The 16,661-nt window shown below is 36.0% G+C and overlaps 2 protein-coding genes across 11 annotated transcripts in view; both read left to right on the top strand.

The window, feature by feature from the left end:
• LOC130563915 (uncharacterized) overlaps window positions 1-2,887 on the top strand; it is a 20,476-nt gene extending 17,589 nt beyond the window's left edge. The window contains exons 6-10 of the mRNA XM_057349722.1: window positions 1,750-1,781; window positions 1,894-1,954; window positions 2,254-2,457; window positions 2,548-2,741; window positions 2,837-2,887. Coding sequence (XP_057205705.1) covers window positions 1,750-1,781; window positions 1,894-1,954; window positions 2,254-2,457; window positions 2,548-2,741; window positions 2,837-2,887 — 542 coding nt within the window. The remainder of the gene's footprint in view (window positions 1-1,749; window positions 1,782-1,893; window positions 1,955-2,253; window positions 2,458-2,547; window positions 2,742-2,836) is intronic.
• A 1,694-nt stretch (window positions 2,888-4,581) lies between these two features.
• Window positions 4,582-9,372, top strand: LOC130544949 (uncharacterized protein DDB_G0285291-like). Of its 10 annotated transcripts, none has more exons than XM_057319220.1 (8): window positions 4,582-4,901; window positions 5,097-5,198; window positions 5,398-5,472; window positions 5,665-5,769; window positions 5,966-6,043; window positions 6,240-6,344; window positions 8,194-8,221; window positions 8,552-9,372. In XM_057319220.1, the coding sequence occupies exons 1-8, from the start codon at window positions 4,881-4,883 to the stop codon at window positions 8,701-8,703; spliced, it is 666 nt and encodes a 221-aa protein (XP_057175203.1). In that variant the 5' UTR covers window positions 4,582-4,880; the 3' UTR covers window positions 8,704-9,372. The 10 variants fall into 10 exon arrangements, with proteins under 10 accessions (XP_057175203.1, XP_057175167.1, XP_057175212.1 ...); XM_057319184.1 differs by having other exon boundaries at window positions 5,395-5,472; XM_057319229.1 differs by having other exon boundaries at window positions 5,094-5,198; window positions 5,668-5,769.
• Window positions 9,373-16,661: the final 7,289 nt, after the last annotated feature.

The following is a 16,661-nucleotide window of genomic DNA, read 5'->3' as shown; positions in this document are numbered from 1 at the left end:
GTGGGACAACATCCAATTTCGTAAGACACCTGCAAAGGCATCACAAAGAGAGGTAAGTTAATGCCATGTTTCAGAGTTAGCATTGCATTTGAGTATTTTAGAAAGTTTGGAAAGTAGGGCTTAAAGATAAGATTGATCGTATTTTTATTGTCATTGTGATGAACATGTTATTTAAGGATGGGCACCGACGTGCTTATAAACGAGCCGTGGAGCCTCTGCTCTTTCTAGCGGCTCCTCTATCGAACACGCACGTGCACGGGCAGGCGCGCGCACGCACGCACGCACACACGCACGCACAAAAGTATTCATTGCTGCACAACCTTGCTGTTAGGAGGGCTGATAAAAAAGTTCCTTAAAAAAGTAATAAACATTTACACTTCGGCTTTGTGACTTTAGTGCTATACCTATATAGTAAAAATAAAATGACCTTATTTTATATGCTTTTCGATCATTACAAACAATAATGAAAATGATTATCTTAGAATAGAAGATATGCTGTCTCTTGCGTCACATAAATTATCAATAGTTAAGTATGTGGTCTTGTAGTCATGATTTTTTTCTGTCTCTGTCTTGACTGTCTCAATTGGACTCGGTCTTGACTTGGACTCGAACCTCTCTGGACTTGGACTTGACTTGGACTCGAACCTCTTTGGACTCGGACTTGACTCGGTCTCGACTAGTCCTGGTCTTGGACTTGTCTTGGACTCGACAATGATGGACTTGACTACAGCCCTAGTAACTTTCTTCGACCATGTGGTGTCTCCACTAATTCCTCCCTACGGTAGGTAGTGGCCTCTGCAGCGTTTTTCCCCCAGGGGGAATAATGCTTACCCAGTGGCCCGTACGGTGCCGGGCGGCTTCTCGCCATTTAGAGAATTAGGCCTCCGCCCGTGACGGCAGGCGTTAGGGGGCTTCCCAACTTTTTGTGGAAAGCTCTGGGTCCCCCTTCCTCTCCACTGGAGGGTCATAATTTCGCGTTAGCGTCTTCATCTGACTCGCCCAGGCCAGTCAACGTCGCTCCACAGAGATTGTGACGCGGCTCAGTGCTGTGGCGTTTTCCATAGGAGCCCCATTCTGTCGGTTCGACACAACGTCGAGAGACCGACAGAAAGGGAACCGAGGTTACATCCGTAACCAAGACGTTTTCCCCCATCGTGGGTTTTGTTTTGTGTTTATTAAAATAAAAATCCTTGTTAACCCCTTCATCCACGCTGCCTGCAATTGGGTTCTCCACACCTCACATTTCATGACAGATAAACTCTGTGGAAATGTCGTTTGTTTAGGAATTGTGCCCATGTTTCATCTTTTTTGAGCATTATAATGTCTGAAGACCCATGTAGCAACTTGTTAACACTTTTCTAAGACAAACTGAAGCATGAGTGAGGTATTATTGATGTGTTTTACGTCACGTGTTGAAGAAAAATATATTATTATTATCTTCAGTGGTTGGCCTGTGTTAACCACATACCTTTCATGCACTTCATTTTTCAGGCATTAAACCAAAAACCCACTGACTTGGAATGAAGGAAATAAGTAAACTTTCCAAATTAAACACAAGAGCTGTTAGTCTTGAGTTATGTGTCTAACGTAGAGAACTTTATTTTGCATTTTTAAGCTGCGCATTGTAATTTATAAGTGAATAGTTTCACTCAGTACCTCAAGAACCACTTTTTCTGTGTAACTGTAAGCAATAAAAACTGTAATAGTAAAAACAGGATTTAAATCTTCATTTTTGTTTGTTCAACCTAGGACAAATTCAGAAACATGCTCCGAGTATGAAGGTCAGTTTGAAAAGTTGCATTAAATGCTGTAATATATTTTCCTTTTCAAACACCTTATACAGTTTAAATGCAAATACTTTGAATTTCACAATACTGTTTTGTGTGTCTGCAGAATGAAAGTGAATGCAAGTCAGGGGATAATAAGAGATGGAAAATGGGGATCTCTAAATTCAGTGCAAGTAAGTCTTTATCGTACGACTGGGCTCATAAAATGACTGCTAGTTTAATTATGTTCAGTAGTTTTGACTTGTGGATTAACATGGATCAGGTTGACTCCACCTCCACAACACTTTTAAATGAATCATAAAGAAATATAAGAATTTCATTAACTTTAAAATCTCATTAACTTACAATATTGTATAAGAAATGGATACTAACCACAAAAACTACATTTTAACTTAATGTAATATTATGATGTTTCTTTTGATCCTTTTTTGTACTCATGACTGTTTTACTTTAATTCATTTTCCAGGGGGAGTCAAATTGTTCCCAATTTTGGCTGGAAAAACACACAACTCACACAAGGGGTTTATTGACACTCTGAAAAACCAAATTCAAGATCTGGAGATCGGTCATAAAGTGGATGAGAGTGAAATTGTTTTGGTTTTCTGTCCTATTGTTTCTCGAGCTGGAACTGATATTGAGGCAGCAATGAAAAAAATAAATATCTCTACAGGTTGTCACAAATCAAATTATTTCCAAAAATGTAAAAAAAAAAGAATAACAAGGTGACACATTTCTAAAGGATTTTAATTTCTTTGAACAGCCTCTAAGATGGTGGTTCTAGTGGTGCTACATCACACATTTGAGCCAGAGAAAACTGTACCAGACAGCAGCAGATGTGTCAACAGGACAGATATACTGACAGTGGACTGTCTGTTCTATGAAGACACAGGATTACTAAAGTGTCAGAAAAATGATGAGGCAATCGACAAAGTTGTGAAGTGGTTAATACAGCAGGTATTTAACAAGCCATACATTATGAAAACTGCCTAAATGTATAATTTTAAGAAAGTTACTGTTTACTAATAGTGTACGTTGCCATTATTTTGCAGGGGGAGAAGAAATGTATCAAAGTATGTCCACGCCGCGGCAATGCAGATTAAAGTCACTTTTGTTGTAAATTACAACTTCTGTGAAAAATATATTTGTGTTCTTGTGATATTATCTTTTGAGCAGTTAAACACTTATAACTGTCTTTATTTGAAACAGACCAATCATGGTTTCCTTTTCAATGGCTGTTTTCATCTTCTAAGGTAAGAAAAAACACTCTTTTTGAAAAGTTTAAATTAGAAAAGGCAAAATCTGTTTTACAAAACATAATCCTAAGAGAGCTGTGTAACAGTTGTAAAGAACTCAAAACGAATAGATGGAATGTTTAAGGGTACATTTATACGACACCAGTTTAAAAAATGTGACATGACAACGGTGTCTTGGGCCTGTGAAAATGGTGATGTCATGCCCATATGTATTATATGTTCAGTCTATAGGTATGTACGAGTATAACCAAATCAATAATGGCGGACTACAGGACTGTGTTTGCACTACTCAAACTAAAGTGTAGATTTACTGCATCACTAGGTCTAATGCCAACAAAGGTATTCTAACAGTGCTTTTGGGTAAGCCTGGGTATGTGCAGGCATATAGCCTACTGTAGTGCTTCATTACAGCGTGACATCGCCAACTACTGGCCTGCTTTCGTAATGCATGGTTCTTAGTTGATTTGTGAAGACGGATCATTTTGACAATGTTGTTGAGTGTACAGTATGTGTAACTGTGTAATTGAACGGTGTAAATGTAATTGAATGTAGAATTTTTGGCTATTGTGCTATTAAACATTGCTCTTTTTGTTTGAGTGTTCAGCCAGACACAGCAACTAAATTAAGCAAGCAGCTTATTACAACCTATAATTACCTTTTTAAAGGGATAGTTCACCAAAAATAAAAAAAATCTGTCATGAATTACTCACTCTCTAGTTGTTACAAACCTGTATAAATTTCTTTGTTTGGTTGAACAATGAGAAAGATATTTGGACGAATGCTTGTAACCAAACAGTTCTTGGACCCCTTTGAATAGTAGGAAAAATTAAAATGGTTCTCAAAAGTGCCCCAGAAATGTTTGCTGTCCTTCATTCTTAAAAATATCTTCTTTTGTGTTCAGCACCTACTATGATAGTTAATGGGGTCCAAGAACAATAAGCATTTTTTCCTCTGTGTTCATCAGAACAAAGATATTTATACTGATTTAAAACAACTCTAGGGTGAGTAAATGATGACAGAATTTTTATTTTTGGGTGAACTATCACCATCCTAGCTGCCTTTTTGAGCAATTTTCCACTATGCAGATTGAAGAAGTTGCCTTTACTCTTATGCATTTGCCGGCTTCTTTGGATCTTTGCACTGCTAACACAAAATACTGTCTTTATGTTATTAATTAATTTGGAGATTAAATGTTAATGTTTTATAACATTCATTTTTTAAGTAATTATGAGTAATATTTGGGGTTTTGCATCCATAAAATAAAAATCTTGGTTTGTTTAACCTGTTAACATACATAATCCATAAACTTGCAAAGTTGCAATAAACTTGATATATTTTACAGCATGTTCATTGTTTATAAGTCTTAGATTTCAACCATCTTAGATTGTTGAAAGGATAGTTCACTTTAGAATGAAAATTCTGTCGTCAATTACTCACCCTTGAGTCGTTCCACAACTGTAAGACCTTCGTTTTTCTTCATAAAATATTTATATGCTGTGTTTAGGTCTGATATGTTTCTTTGTCATTAACAATACGTGTTTTCAAAATTTTGGACAAGTAATACAAGCTTACAGGAGGTTACTGTATTTTTATTATTCTTTTCATGAAGTGTCTAAAGAAATGACATCTAAGAGTTATAGAAGATGTTTTTCAATTAACGTTGAATTCATTTTACCAATATATGCCATATATTTTACCATAATATCTATAACAAAATAAAGTCAGTGCACTGGAATTTCACATTCATTTTAATAAAAACGTTTAACTCTCACATACTTTACAGCAGAATGAGAATCAAGAATCAAAGGACAGTCAGCATCTCCAGACAGCAGTGAATAAGATGAATACGAGCTTACAGGAGGTTACTGTATTTTTATTATTATTTTCATGAAGTCTTTAGAGAAATTACATCATAAAGTTACCGAAGATATTTTTGAATTCATTTTACCAATATATGCAATATATTTTACCGTAATACCTATAACAAAATAAAGTCAGTGCATTGGAATTTCACATTCATTATAATAGAGATAAACTCTCACATACTTTACAGCAGAATGGAGGAAATTCTCCAGAGGTGGAACAAGAGAATCAAGAATCAAAGGACAGTCAGCATCTCCAGACAGCAGGGAATAAGATGAATACAAGCTTACAGGAGGTTACTGTATTTTTTATTATTCTTTTCATGAAGTTTTTAGCGAAATTACATCATAAAGTTACAGAAGATATTTTTGAATTCATTTTACCAATATATGCAATATATTTTACCGTAATATCTATAACAAAATAAAGTCAGTGCACTGGAATTTCACATTCATTTTAATAAAAACGTTTAACTCTCACATACTTTACAGCAGAATGAGAATCAAGAATCAAAGGACAGTCAGCATCTCCAGACAGCAGGGAATAAGATGAATATGAGCTTACAGGAGGTTACTGTATTTTTATTATTATTTTCATGAAGTCTTTAGAGAAATTACATCATAAAGTTACCGAAGATATTTTTGAATTCATTTTACCAATATATGCAATATATTTTACCGTAATACCTATAACAAAATAAAGTCAGTGCATTGGAATTTCACATTCATTATAATAGAGATAAACTCTCACATACTTTACAGCAGAATGGAGGAAATTCTCCAGAGGTGGAACAAGAGAATCAAGAATCAAAGGACAGTCAGCATCTCCAGACAGCAGGGAATAAGATGAATACAAGCTTACAGGAGGTTACTGTATTTTTTATTATTCTTTTCATGAAGTTTTTAGCGAAATTACATCATAAAGTTACAGAAGATATTTTTGAATTCATTTTACCAATATATGCAATATATTTTACCGTAATACCTATAACAAAATAAAGTCAGTGCACTGGAGTTTCACATTCATCATAATAAAAAAGTTTAACTCTCACATACTTTACAGCAGAATGAGAATCAAGAATCAAAGGACAGTCAGCATCTCCAGACAGCAGGGAATAAGATGAATACGAGCTTACAGGAGGTTACTGTATTTTTATTATTATTTTCATGAAGTCTTTAGAGAAATTAGATCATAAAGTTACAGAAGATATTTTTGAATTCATTTTACCAATATATGCAATATTTTTTTACAGTAATATCTATAACAAAATAAAGTCAGTGCACTGGAATTTCACAGTCATTATAACAAAAAAGTTTAACTCTCACATACTTTATAGCAGAATGGAGAAATTTCTCCAGAGGTGGATCAAGAGAATCAAGAATCAAAGGACAGTCAGCATCTCCAGTCAGCAGTGAATAAGATGAATACGAGCTCACAGGAGGTTACTGTATTTTTATTATTCTTTTCATGAACTGAAATTGAAGTTATAGAAGATATTTTTGAAATTAAGTTACCAATATAACATTGATAACAAAATGAAGTCAGTGCACTGGAATTTCACATTCATTATGATAGAGGGCCCTATTGTACACCCGGCGCAACGCGGCACAAGGCGCAGCCAAGTGTTTTTGTTAGTTTCCGCCCGACGCAGTTCTCATTTTCCCGTCCAGCGCCGCGTTGTTTAAATAGTAAATGCATGTGCGCTCATTTGTGCGCCCATGGGCATGTTGGTCTAAAAAAGAGGTGTGCTCAGGCGCATTGTTGGCGCGTTGCTATTTTGAGGAACTGAAATTAGACTGCGCCATAGGTCAATTCAAACCTGATCTAAAGTCAATGGCGCAACTTTTTTTTGTTATTTAAAGAGCGCATTAGGAATATGCGCCTATAGGCGGGTGCACAACGCTCGTACATTCTTCTTATTACACACAGAGGGACGCGCAGCAGCGCACAATAATGCCAAACATTACAAATAAATGGATTATAATGTAAAATATTATTATTGTGGACATAAAGATAAAAATCCAGCTTGTCCTGTAGACGGTCTGCTTGCGCCCTTTAACTTCGAGCAGACGCGTTTCCTTTCTGGAGTAGTATCTGCTCTTCCGAATTCCGCCGTGTAAATAGCCAATCCGCCATGGAGCGAGCGCAACTGGCTCTTAAAGGGAATGGGAGATGAGACTCTGATTGGTTTACCTTTGGCCCACAAAACACCCCTTACTCATTAAGAGAATCGGGACAACCCGTTCAGACCATGCGCCCGGGCGCGCCGACCGTTATCCCGTCGTTAAATTAGCAAAAGTGGATTTGGACACGCCCTGAGTGCACCTACGCCGTGCGCTTTAAACCATGCGCTTAGATCGTGAAAATAGTGCCCTAAAGTCAATGACGTAATGTTTTTTTTGTTTAAAAAAGAGCGCATTAGTAGAAAATGCGCCTCTGGGCGGGTCCACATACAATGCGCTTTCACTTTAGGCTACTTATTACACAGAGGGAAGCGCAGCAGCACACAAACATGCCAAATAAAAAAAATAAATGGATTACAATGTAAAATATTATTACTGTGTACATAAAGATAAAAATCCGGCTTGTCATGTAGATGATCTGCTCGCGTGCTTTAACCTCACGCACGAGCAGATGCATTTCCTCTCTAGAGAAGCGTCCAGTCTTTGCTCTTGCAAATTCTGCCGTGTAAGTAGCGAATCCGCCATGGCGCGAGCGCAACTGGCTCTTAAAGGGAATGAGAGATGAGACTCTGATTGGTTTACTGCACGTTACGCCCAAAAAACACCCATTACTCATTAAGAGAATCGGGACAACCCGTTTAGACCATGCGCCCGGGCGAGCCGACCGTTTTCCCATCGTTAAATTAGCAAAAGTGGATTCGGATACGCTCTGAGTGCACCTGCGCCATGCGCTTTAAACCATGCGCTTAGATCGTGAACGTAGGCCCAGAGACTGAGAGAGAGTATTTGCCATCTTTAAGGGATAAGGGAGGGATGGTTGAGCCCAGTCTCATGAATTGCGTATAAATAACACGCGGGTTGTATTATGGTGAAATACGTACGCCAAAGTTCGATTTTGCGTGCATAAATACGGCTATTTTTGCGCGCATATGATACACCAATTTAGCGCGCGTGCATATTAACCGGCAATTTGTATTATTAACCTGTCCCCTAACCCAAACCCTAAACCTAATGTTAGCGTGCGTGCATATTATAATGATGATTTGGGTTATAATTTGCAGAGTGGCACATTTTGTCACATTTATTAAAACATGTTTTTTTCTCTAGGGAAATAAACGGGGATCTTCAAGTTATAGTGAGTTATAATTACATTTCTTCAATAAAGCTTGATATGGATTTTGTAATGTATGACTTCATTTAAAAAAATTAAAAAGCAACTCAAATGTATTAATATGATAAAGTCTGTATATTAATTTTTAAAATATATAATTTTATATGTAATTATTGATTATACAAACCGATTCATATGTTATTTCATAATTTCTGAATTTAGTCAATCCCAAGGAATTAAGAATTATTTTGACTATAACTTTTATACTAAAAATAATTTCTAACACTGGTTAATGCTATGTTGTTCGTAAACATGATAGACTGAAGTATACTCAGAGTTCTATTTTCCTGTCAGTTTTATTCCCAGATATGCAACAGATGGGATCCAGTTCCTCTAGTCCAGTGAACTGTTCAAACATCACGACTAGAGAGACAAACATGTCGGATGTGGATGTTCCCAGCAAAGAGACTCCAGGTCCGGGGTCGGAGAGCTGGATATTAATATAAATATTAATTGTTGAGATTTCTCAATACTCTGCTTAGATGTAGTTTGTAAACTAGTCTATTGTTTTGTACCCCACAAAGCAAATATACAGTAAGGCAAAAACACAACTACTACTGTCCAGCCAGTTATTACAGTATAAACCCCTTTGGTGTGATACAAAACCCTTCCGCTTTGCAACGGTGTCCTGATCACCCTCTGTCAGGGTTTATTGTATGTTAAAGAAACAAGCGGCTCAATGTAGACTACGTTAACCCTTACATATTTCACTGAGATATTGTGAAATGGCTACGGATATTATTAGCTCTTTGTGATATGTAAATGTTTAAGTGTATACATGTGCAAATAAGTAATAGCCTCATTAACAATTATTAAACAGGTGAAGGTATTAATGCCTAAAATATGCAATGAGTGTAATGTAATGACAAATAAAAAGAATTAAGATTAATCATCTTAGTTAGAGATATATGTACTGTATATATAAACACAGCTCATGACAACATAAAGAAATAACCCCTAGGAATAAATTAAATTAAGTGTCTGCAACGTATGTGCTTTACTCTGTGGCGTCCCCTTATCTATGTTATGTATTGATAAACTGTATCTGCTACTTTACCTCTTTTTGGCTGTTAAGTTGAATACTGATCATTACAAATAAAGATGTTGTAAAAGTATCTTTTTGCTTGCGTAAGTGTTCATCTACTTTCATTTATGTTTAATTTATGTGAATGTTAGACAGGCACACTAAACACAAAGTGAGGACACAAGATTCTTGAAGTATCAGAGGATTTATAATGTAATGGACAAATCTGGTTGCAGTGATTTTCCCAAGCAAAATGTGTTCCTCAACATCTTTTGTTAGTGCTGGAATAACAATCCCTTCAAAAAAGATTTCCATAAACCAAACCTAAACCAAGATTGAAGATAATATACAGTATAACCCAACCTAACATTGACTGCTGTACAATCTGTTTGATTAATTAGAAAAGTTGTTCCAGGACAATGATGTTCAACCAAGAACATTTCATACTTGGTGAAATCCTGTTCACGGTACATATATTTATATATAGGGGCAGTTGTGGCCTAATAGGGGCAGTTGTGGCCTAATGGTTAGAGAGTCGGACTCATGACCAGAAGGTTGCCGGTTCGATTCCCAGGGCCGGCGGGTAACAACTGAGGTGCCCTTGAGCAAGGCACCTTACCCCTACTTGCTCCCCGGGCGCTGTAGTGATAGCTGCCCACTGCTCCGGGGGTACGTGTGTTCACTACTCTCTGGATGGGTTAAATGCAGAGGTCACATTTCATTGCCTTGTACATGTGCAATGACAATAAATTGAATCTAATCTATATTTCTCAGTTCAAATGTCTTTAAATGTTAAAAATTATTTAAAATGTTAAAAAGAATCAGTCATTATTAGTAACAAACCAGCAAGCACAATTTTTAAAAGCACGACAAGAGACCTATGAAATTCTGGTGTGTATTGTTTGCTGTCAGTCTTATACAGGCAGCTGATTGTTTTTAAAATTTTGCCTGGGTGTAGCTGTTGCTTGAAACTGTTTCTTTAAGACACTATTTTCGAAGTAATTAAGTTGTGTGGTTATGAGTATAATAACAAGAATTTTTTTATTTATTTATTTGTATATATACAGTATATATATATTTTAATTGTATGTTATTTTCTATAATATTTTACCCATGAAGTATCAGAGGCTGTTATTTGCAGTTGTGCTGTATAAACAAGTTCAGGGATAATTATTCAGTTAAAAGTGAAAGTAAAAGTAAAAGTGAGCTGCAGAATATTGGCGTGACAGCAGGGAAAGCTAACACTGCTCGGCAAGGATATTATATAAAACATAGATTTGTACAGGCTACCGTATTACGCTATTTAACTGTTTTGTGGGATTCAAGTCATTTCTTCAGCAGCAGATTTTGTGAAGGACAGCAGAGGTAAGGGTTAGTGTCATTCATAGCACAGCAAGCATCACCGTCTCGGTTGCGCGATATAGTACCAACTTATAGCCAAAGTTTAACCTTGAATTTGGTTACATGTCGTTATTGCCAAAATAACTTGCGAAATGTATGATATGTCATCGTGTAAGCAAAGCCAACAGTGATGTTTGGTTTCATTTCTTTGACATGTTTTCTGCGTAGCCTGTGCTGTCTATTCTAGGCATATGGTTAGACATCTGACAGCCTAAATTTTGCCTGGTTTCAGCCTTGATGTCAGGCTGTTTAGACGGCTATCAAACGCAAAATTGCTTGATGTGAAACGATCGTTTTGTCAATAGTAAGAAGATCTGCTAACGGAATAATGTTGTAGAGTCATGATTTATTTATATTTTACAGCACAATTTCATTAATTTAGCATGAATTTTAGTAGGCCTATTAAAATCCTAACGCTTTTAACATTTGTTTTTCACAATGCTTAAGATATTAAGACAAAGAGGTTCAACTGGTTTTGTTTCTGTTTTGATATGACTCAACAAATGAGGAGAGAAGTAGACTATAGGGCTCTGCAGAACATGAAAGGGGGAGTTTCATGAAGTTATGGGGCGTTTTTAAACCGGGATGGGCGTTTCTCAACCTTTCAATCAAAAAGGGCAGAAGCCCATTTCTGAACTATTGGCCGTTTCTAAACAGGATCTAAACAGTTTTCAACCATCCAGTTTGAGAAGGGAATTGGGAATCACCCACTTGATTTTTGCAAATAAACTAAAGTGATTGAGAAACGCCCATCCCAGTTTGAAATCGCCCCCTTATTGAGGAACGCCCCTTTTTATCCTCAAACAAAGCAGTTAATAATAATAAAGTCGATGTGTCATTTTTCCCCATTTAGGAGAAAATGGCAGCCGCAAGCAGCAGTAAGTTCTATCAAAGCATTTATGTCATTTAATTTTGCTTGCGCCTGTGTTTGGTTGAACTAAATGAGTTTGAACTGTTTCTTAAATACCTAAAATGTGGATAATAATGAACTAAAAACATAAACTTGACATTAATGTACTGTATGTACATAAGTCTTTCTGTTTCTCTCATGCTTTACAGATGAGTTTCAGCTTACTGTCCCAGAAACAGCTCAGAATGTTGAGGTTAAACTGGGGTCTGATGTCACAGTACCATGTCACCTGTCACCTGAAATGAGTGTTGTTAATATGGAAATCAAATGTGTCTGTAAGAACGGACAGGTGACAGAGGGGCGGAGCTATAAGGGGAAAGCGAATCTCGCAATTCATGAAGGAAATGTGTCCTTTCTACTCAAAGAGCCAGATATGGGAGAATACCTGTGTCAGGTTATCAGTCAAGACACAACAGTGGAGGTGACAATACAAGTTAATGAATGTGAGTGTTTATATCAAATTGATTTAATAACTGTAAAAATATCAAGTGGTGCAAACAAGTCTAAACATCATTTTCAGTTAAAAAAAATATATTTCCATGTACTATGACATCAAGGTGATTTTTCATTTATCATAAATCATGACTATGCAGTATTTTTGGCAAAAATAGATTCTGATGTCCAACCTGTGAATCAGCCACCAACATTTCAAAGCAATCCTCTGACAATACATGAGGAGGTATGTGAAAGTAACATTCATAATAAAATAATCTAATGATGTCACAACACAGAGGTGAATACTTCTGTTGCGGGTCATAAAGGGGATCTTAAAGGGATACTTCATCCAAAAAAGAAAATTCTGTCACCTTCGAGTTGTTCCAGATCTGTATAAATTTCTTTGTTCAGATGAACACAGAAAGTTATTTGGAAGAATTCGTACAGATTTTGCCCCCCATTGACTACCATAGTAGGAAAAATTACTTTTAAAAATGTTTTGTTCTGTTGAACACAAAATAAGACATTTTGAAGAATGTAGAACAGCAAACAGTTGTGGGGCACTTTTGACTACCATTGTATTTTTTTCCTACTATGGGAGTCAATGAGGGGCAAAATATGTCTGGTTTTAAGCATTCTTCATAATATCTTTCTCTGTGTTCATCAGAACAAAGAAATTTATACAGATTTGGATCAACTCGAAGTGAATAAATGATGAAGCTGAAATGATTATATATATTAGGATATCAAAGGCAATATCTGCTTAAACCTGCTCCGGAAGTGTCTCTACAATCAGCAACATTGCACATGTAGCTGTCAGTGATTTATCATTAACAGAGAAATCATTTAATGTATTTGTATGAATTGTTCTTTACATGATGATTGACTGTTTTCTCTATTTCAACAGAAAAACAAAACACGTGAAAGAGAGAGAATGAACTTGGAAGACTCTGCTTTAATGAAAGGTCAGGGTTAATGAAACATACGATTTACAGTATATGTATTTCAAAGATCAGGAAAGAAAAAAGAATGAGATTCTTGTGTGATCTGGTACAGAAAAAAGGCTACTATAGACAACATCAGTGTGATTTTCTTTTTTAGAGTTTGTGGTAAATAACATAGAGGAACAAACGTTGAAGGAGCAAATCAAAGAAATGCAGACCGAACTTAGTAACCATTTAAAACAACTCAAAGAAAAATCTGAGCTTCTAGAAAATAAAGAATCACAAGTGCAACAATTAAAAAAACATTTGCTGCAAAGAAATAAATTCGTTGAGGATTTGCAGAATCAGCTACAAGAGAAAAACACTCAGTTGGAGAACCTTAACAAACTGATAAATGAGAAAGAAAGAACGCTGGAGAACACAGTTAAGGAGTCTGAAACCAGTAAACTGGAGACACTGAGAAAGACAGAACAGATGAAGAATTCAGGAAAGAAATCTTAAAGGACAGAAGGAAAGCGAGTCTAGTTCACATTCATAGCTTAATGTAAATACATGTACTAAAATAGACATATAGATTATTAGAAAACATAGTTAAATGTCAGCAACAAGGGGGAACAACCAACAGCTAATGGTCAGAAATAACTGGTTTTAAGATGAAAAGTAGGTTCTTATTTCGCATTTAGAGTTTTTTCAGGTAATTCACAAGTATGTTTATAAAACATAGCTCAAGCTCCTCACAAAAAAATGCTTGTTTAAATTATGCAAAGTTTTGTGTGGGTTATAATGGAAAGATTTTCATATGGTCGTATTTTTACTTCTCCCTTTTACTTAGTGCCAATTCATTTTTCAGGTGGAATAAAACTGTTCTCTGATTTGGCTGGAAAAACAAATGATGGTCATAGGAGGTTTATTGAGACTTTGGAGAACCAAATAAAAGATCTGAGAGAAGTTCCTACAGTGGATGAGAGTGACATTGTTCTGGTTTTCTGTCCTGTTGTTTCTCGACATGACATTGATATAGAAGCAGCACTTAAAAAATTCACTGACTCTACAGGTTTATTGATTATAATCATCACTACAGTATTTTAAAAGATAAAATGGGTTTTATTGTCATAAAATCTTACATTCATTTGTCTTTTTCTTTGATCAGCTTCTAAGATGAAAGTTTTAGTTGTGCTACATCACACATTTGACCTAGAGAAAACTGTACCAGACAGCAGCAGATGTGTCAACAGGACAGATATACTGACAGTGGACTGTCTGTTCTACGAAGACACAGGATTACTAAAGTGTCAGAGGAATAATGATGCAATAGACAAGGTTGTTAACTGGATAATACAACAGGTATTTAACAAGATGCTCTAAAATATAAAAATTCTTCAAACTGTATAAGATAAACACGTTTACTAAAATAGCCCATGCCATTTTGGGTTGCAGAGAAAGGGAAAGTATGTCAATGTATGTCAATCTCATGGTAGGTTAATGGCATTTCTTTCTTATTTAGTAGAACTAATATGATACATTAATCCCTGTCAAGAAATTTCAAAGGGTAATGACATGGTATTTTTTATAATTTCCATAAAGTCTACTTAATTTTGAATTTATCAATTTTGAAGTTAATCATGTTAATCTGGGAATATAATATTATCAGCAAGACAATAAACCTCTACAGCAATCGCCACTGGTTAAAGTCTGATGTGTAAGATGTTAAAAGAAAGCATCTCACAAACTGCTGCCTATATCATGTACATATTAATGAGATATGTTATGTACTTAAGGTCCTTGTTTGATCACATATCTTGCTTCTTTCTGTGTTTAAAATAATCCAAATGCCTAAAATCTAAGGTCCTCTACACAAAAATGTTGCACCAAATGATAATCTGAAAAAAGAAAATGAAAAACATCCAACAGAAATTGACAAAAACAACAGAAATCCTAAGGGGAAAAACAAAGAAGTGAGCAAACCGTCAAGTGAGAAAGAGAGAGCGGCAAAGAACCCATCACAGATGAAAAGCAGTAAATATAAATTCTTTGTTGTCTTATAACATTGGTCATGGTCATTTTTGTAAGATTAAACTTGTTTGACTTATTTCATGGAGATTAATTTTCCAGGGAAAATCAAACTGTGCTCCATTCTGGCTGGAAAGACAAATAACGCACCTGAGAGGTTTATTGGCACTCTGAAAAAACAAATTTCGAATCTGAAGGAAGTTTCAATGGATGAGAGTGACGCTGTTTTGGTTTTCTGTCCTATTCTTTCTCGAGCTGGAACTGACATAGAAACCGCACTGAAAAGATTCACTGACTCTACAGGTTAATTATCATCACATTATTATTAATAACACTGTTTTAACAAATTTTATAAATTAATCGAGGTCATAAATTCATGAGAGATTCAGACAATTTTTCAGACAGTTTGTTTCTTTGAACAGGCTCTAAGCTGAAAGTTCTGGTGGTGCTACATCACACATTTGACCGAGAGAAAACTGTACCAGACAGCAGCAGATGTGTCAACAGGACAGATATACTGACAGTGGACTGTCTGTTCTATGAAGACACAGGATTACTAAAGTGTCAGAGAAATGATGAGGCAATCAACAAAGTTGTGAACTGGTTAATGCAGCAGATATTTAACAAGATATGCCATACATGTTGATGTCTGTTCTAGAATTATAAAACACATTTCTGCTCAATACTGAAATCTACTATGTCTAGAAAATCTCATCAATAAAAGTACACAAATGTTTCAGTGAACTTTATAATATTTTCAGTCAGTTCAAAATGCACCCTAAAAGGATTGTGTTAGAAATTGACATTATTAAAAGTATATGTTTTTTTTAGATATGCAGCCTCTAAACCTCTAATAACATATTTTTATTGAAGTGTTTGTGCAGGTACTGTACATTTATTGTGCTGAGGTTATTAAATCAGTGGGGCAGGAGAGTGTTGAAAGCATTTAAAAGTGCCAAAAACATACTTCTGTGTTACCCGCCTTTGATGCCAGAAGTGTAGTAGTATCATGAGTGCGCACACAGATGATAGGGGGTGTAATACATTTAAACAATTGCACATCAGCAATATATGAAACAAACTCCATATGAATTTGTATTGCTTGGCATAAAGACTATTATTTTGTAATTGCAGCGTAAATGCAATACGTGAGTAATCTCATTGATAAAAAATGTCATTTCTTTCACAGCAGATGAAACCGGGATCTTCAAGCAACAGTAAGTCAAAATTACATTCTAGTTTGAATAGTTATTGTTATAATAGTTATATACCTGTAGTTCCCTTTCTGTCGGTCTCTCGACGTTGTGTCGAACTGACAGATGGGGTTCGCCCTTGAGAACCTATAAACTTCTGACTATTTTAGAAAAGGCCAATGAAATTGGCGAATGAAATTTGCATGCCGGACTCCGGCCCCGGATATCCGGGTATAAAAGGGAGACAGCGTGCTGAATTCATTCACCTTTTGTTCTTCGGAGCCTTCACATATGATCGACTTTGAAACTTCAAACTCTACGCCGAATTACTGCTGGAATCTTACGACGTGGTGCAGCAGGACTGTCCCTTCCTGCGGCAACTTCCCCTGGGTGTCTCGGCAGTTCCAGAAGTGTTTGAGTTTTTTTCTCTAAAAGAGCAAATTTCTCCAGCATGGCATGTCCCGCTGTTCTCGTGGGTGCAACACAC

Source organism: Triplophysa rosa, linkage group LG2 (assembly GCF_024868665.1).
Source record: "Triplophysa rosa linkage group LG2, Trosa_1v2, whole genome shotgun sequence".
Taxonomy (NCBI): domain Eukaryota; kingdom Metazoa; phylum Chordata; class Actinopteri; order Cypriniformes; family Nemacheilidae; genus Triplophysa; species Triplophysa rosa.
The sequence above is the reverse complement of the archived record's forward strand: the minus strand, read 5'-3'. Positions and strand labels throughout refer to the sequence as shown.

Excerpts from the sequence above, each read along its gene's own strand:
- LOC130544949 (XM_057319148.1), top strand. The coding sequence starts at position 4,881 with ATGAATACGAGCTTACAGGAG. Across the intron at positions 5,199-5,394 it reads TGAATACAAGCTTACAGGAG|CAGAATGAGAATCAAGAATC; the intron begins GTTACTGTATTT and ends CATACTTTACAG. Across the intron at positions 5,770-5,965 it reads TGAATACAAGCTTACAGGAG|CAGAATGAGAATCAAGAATC; the intron begins GTTACTGTATTT and ends CATACTTTACAG.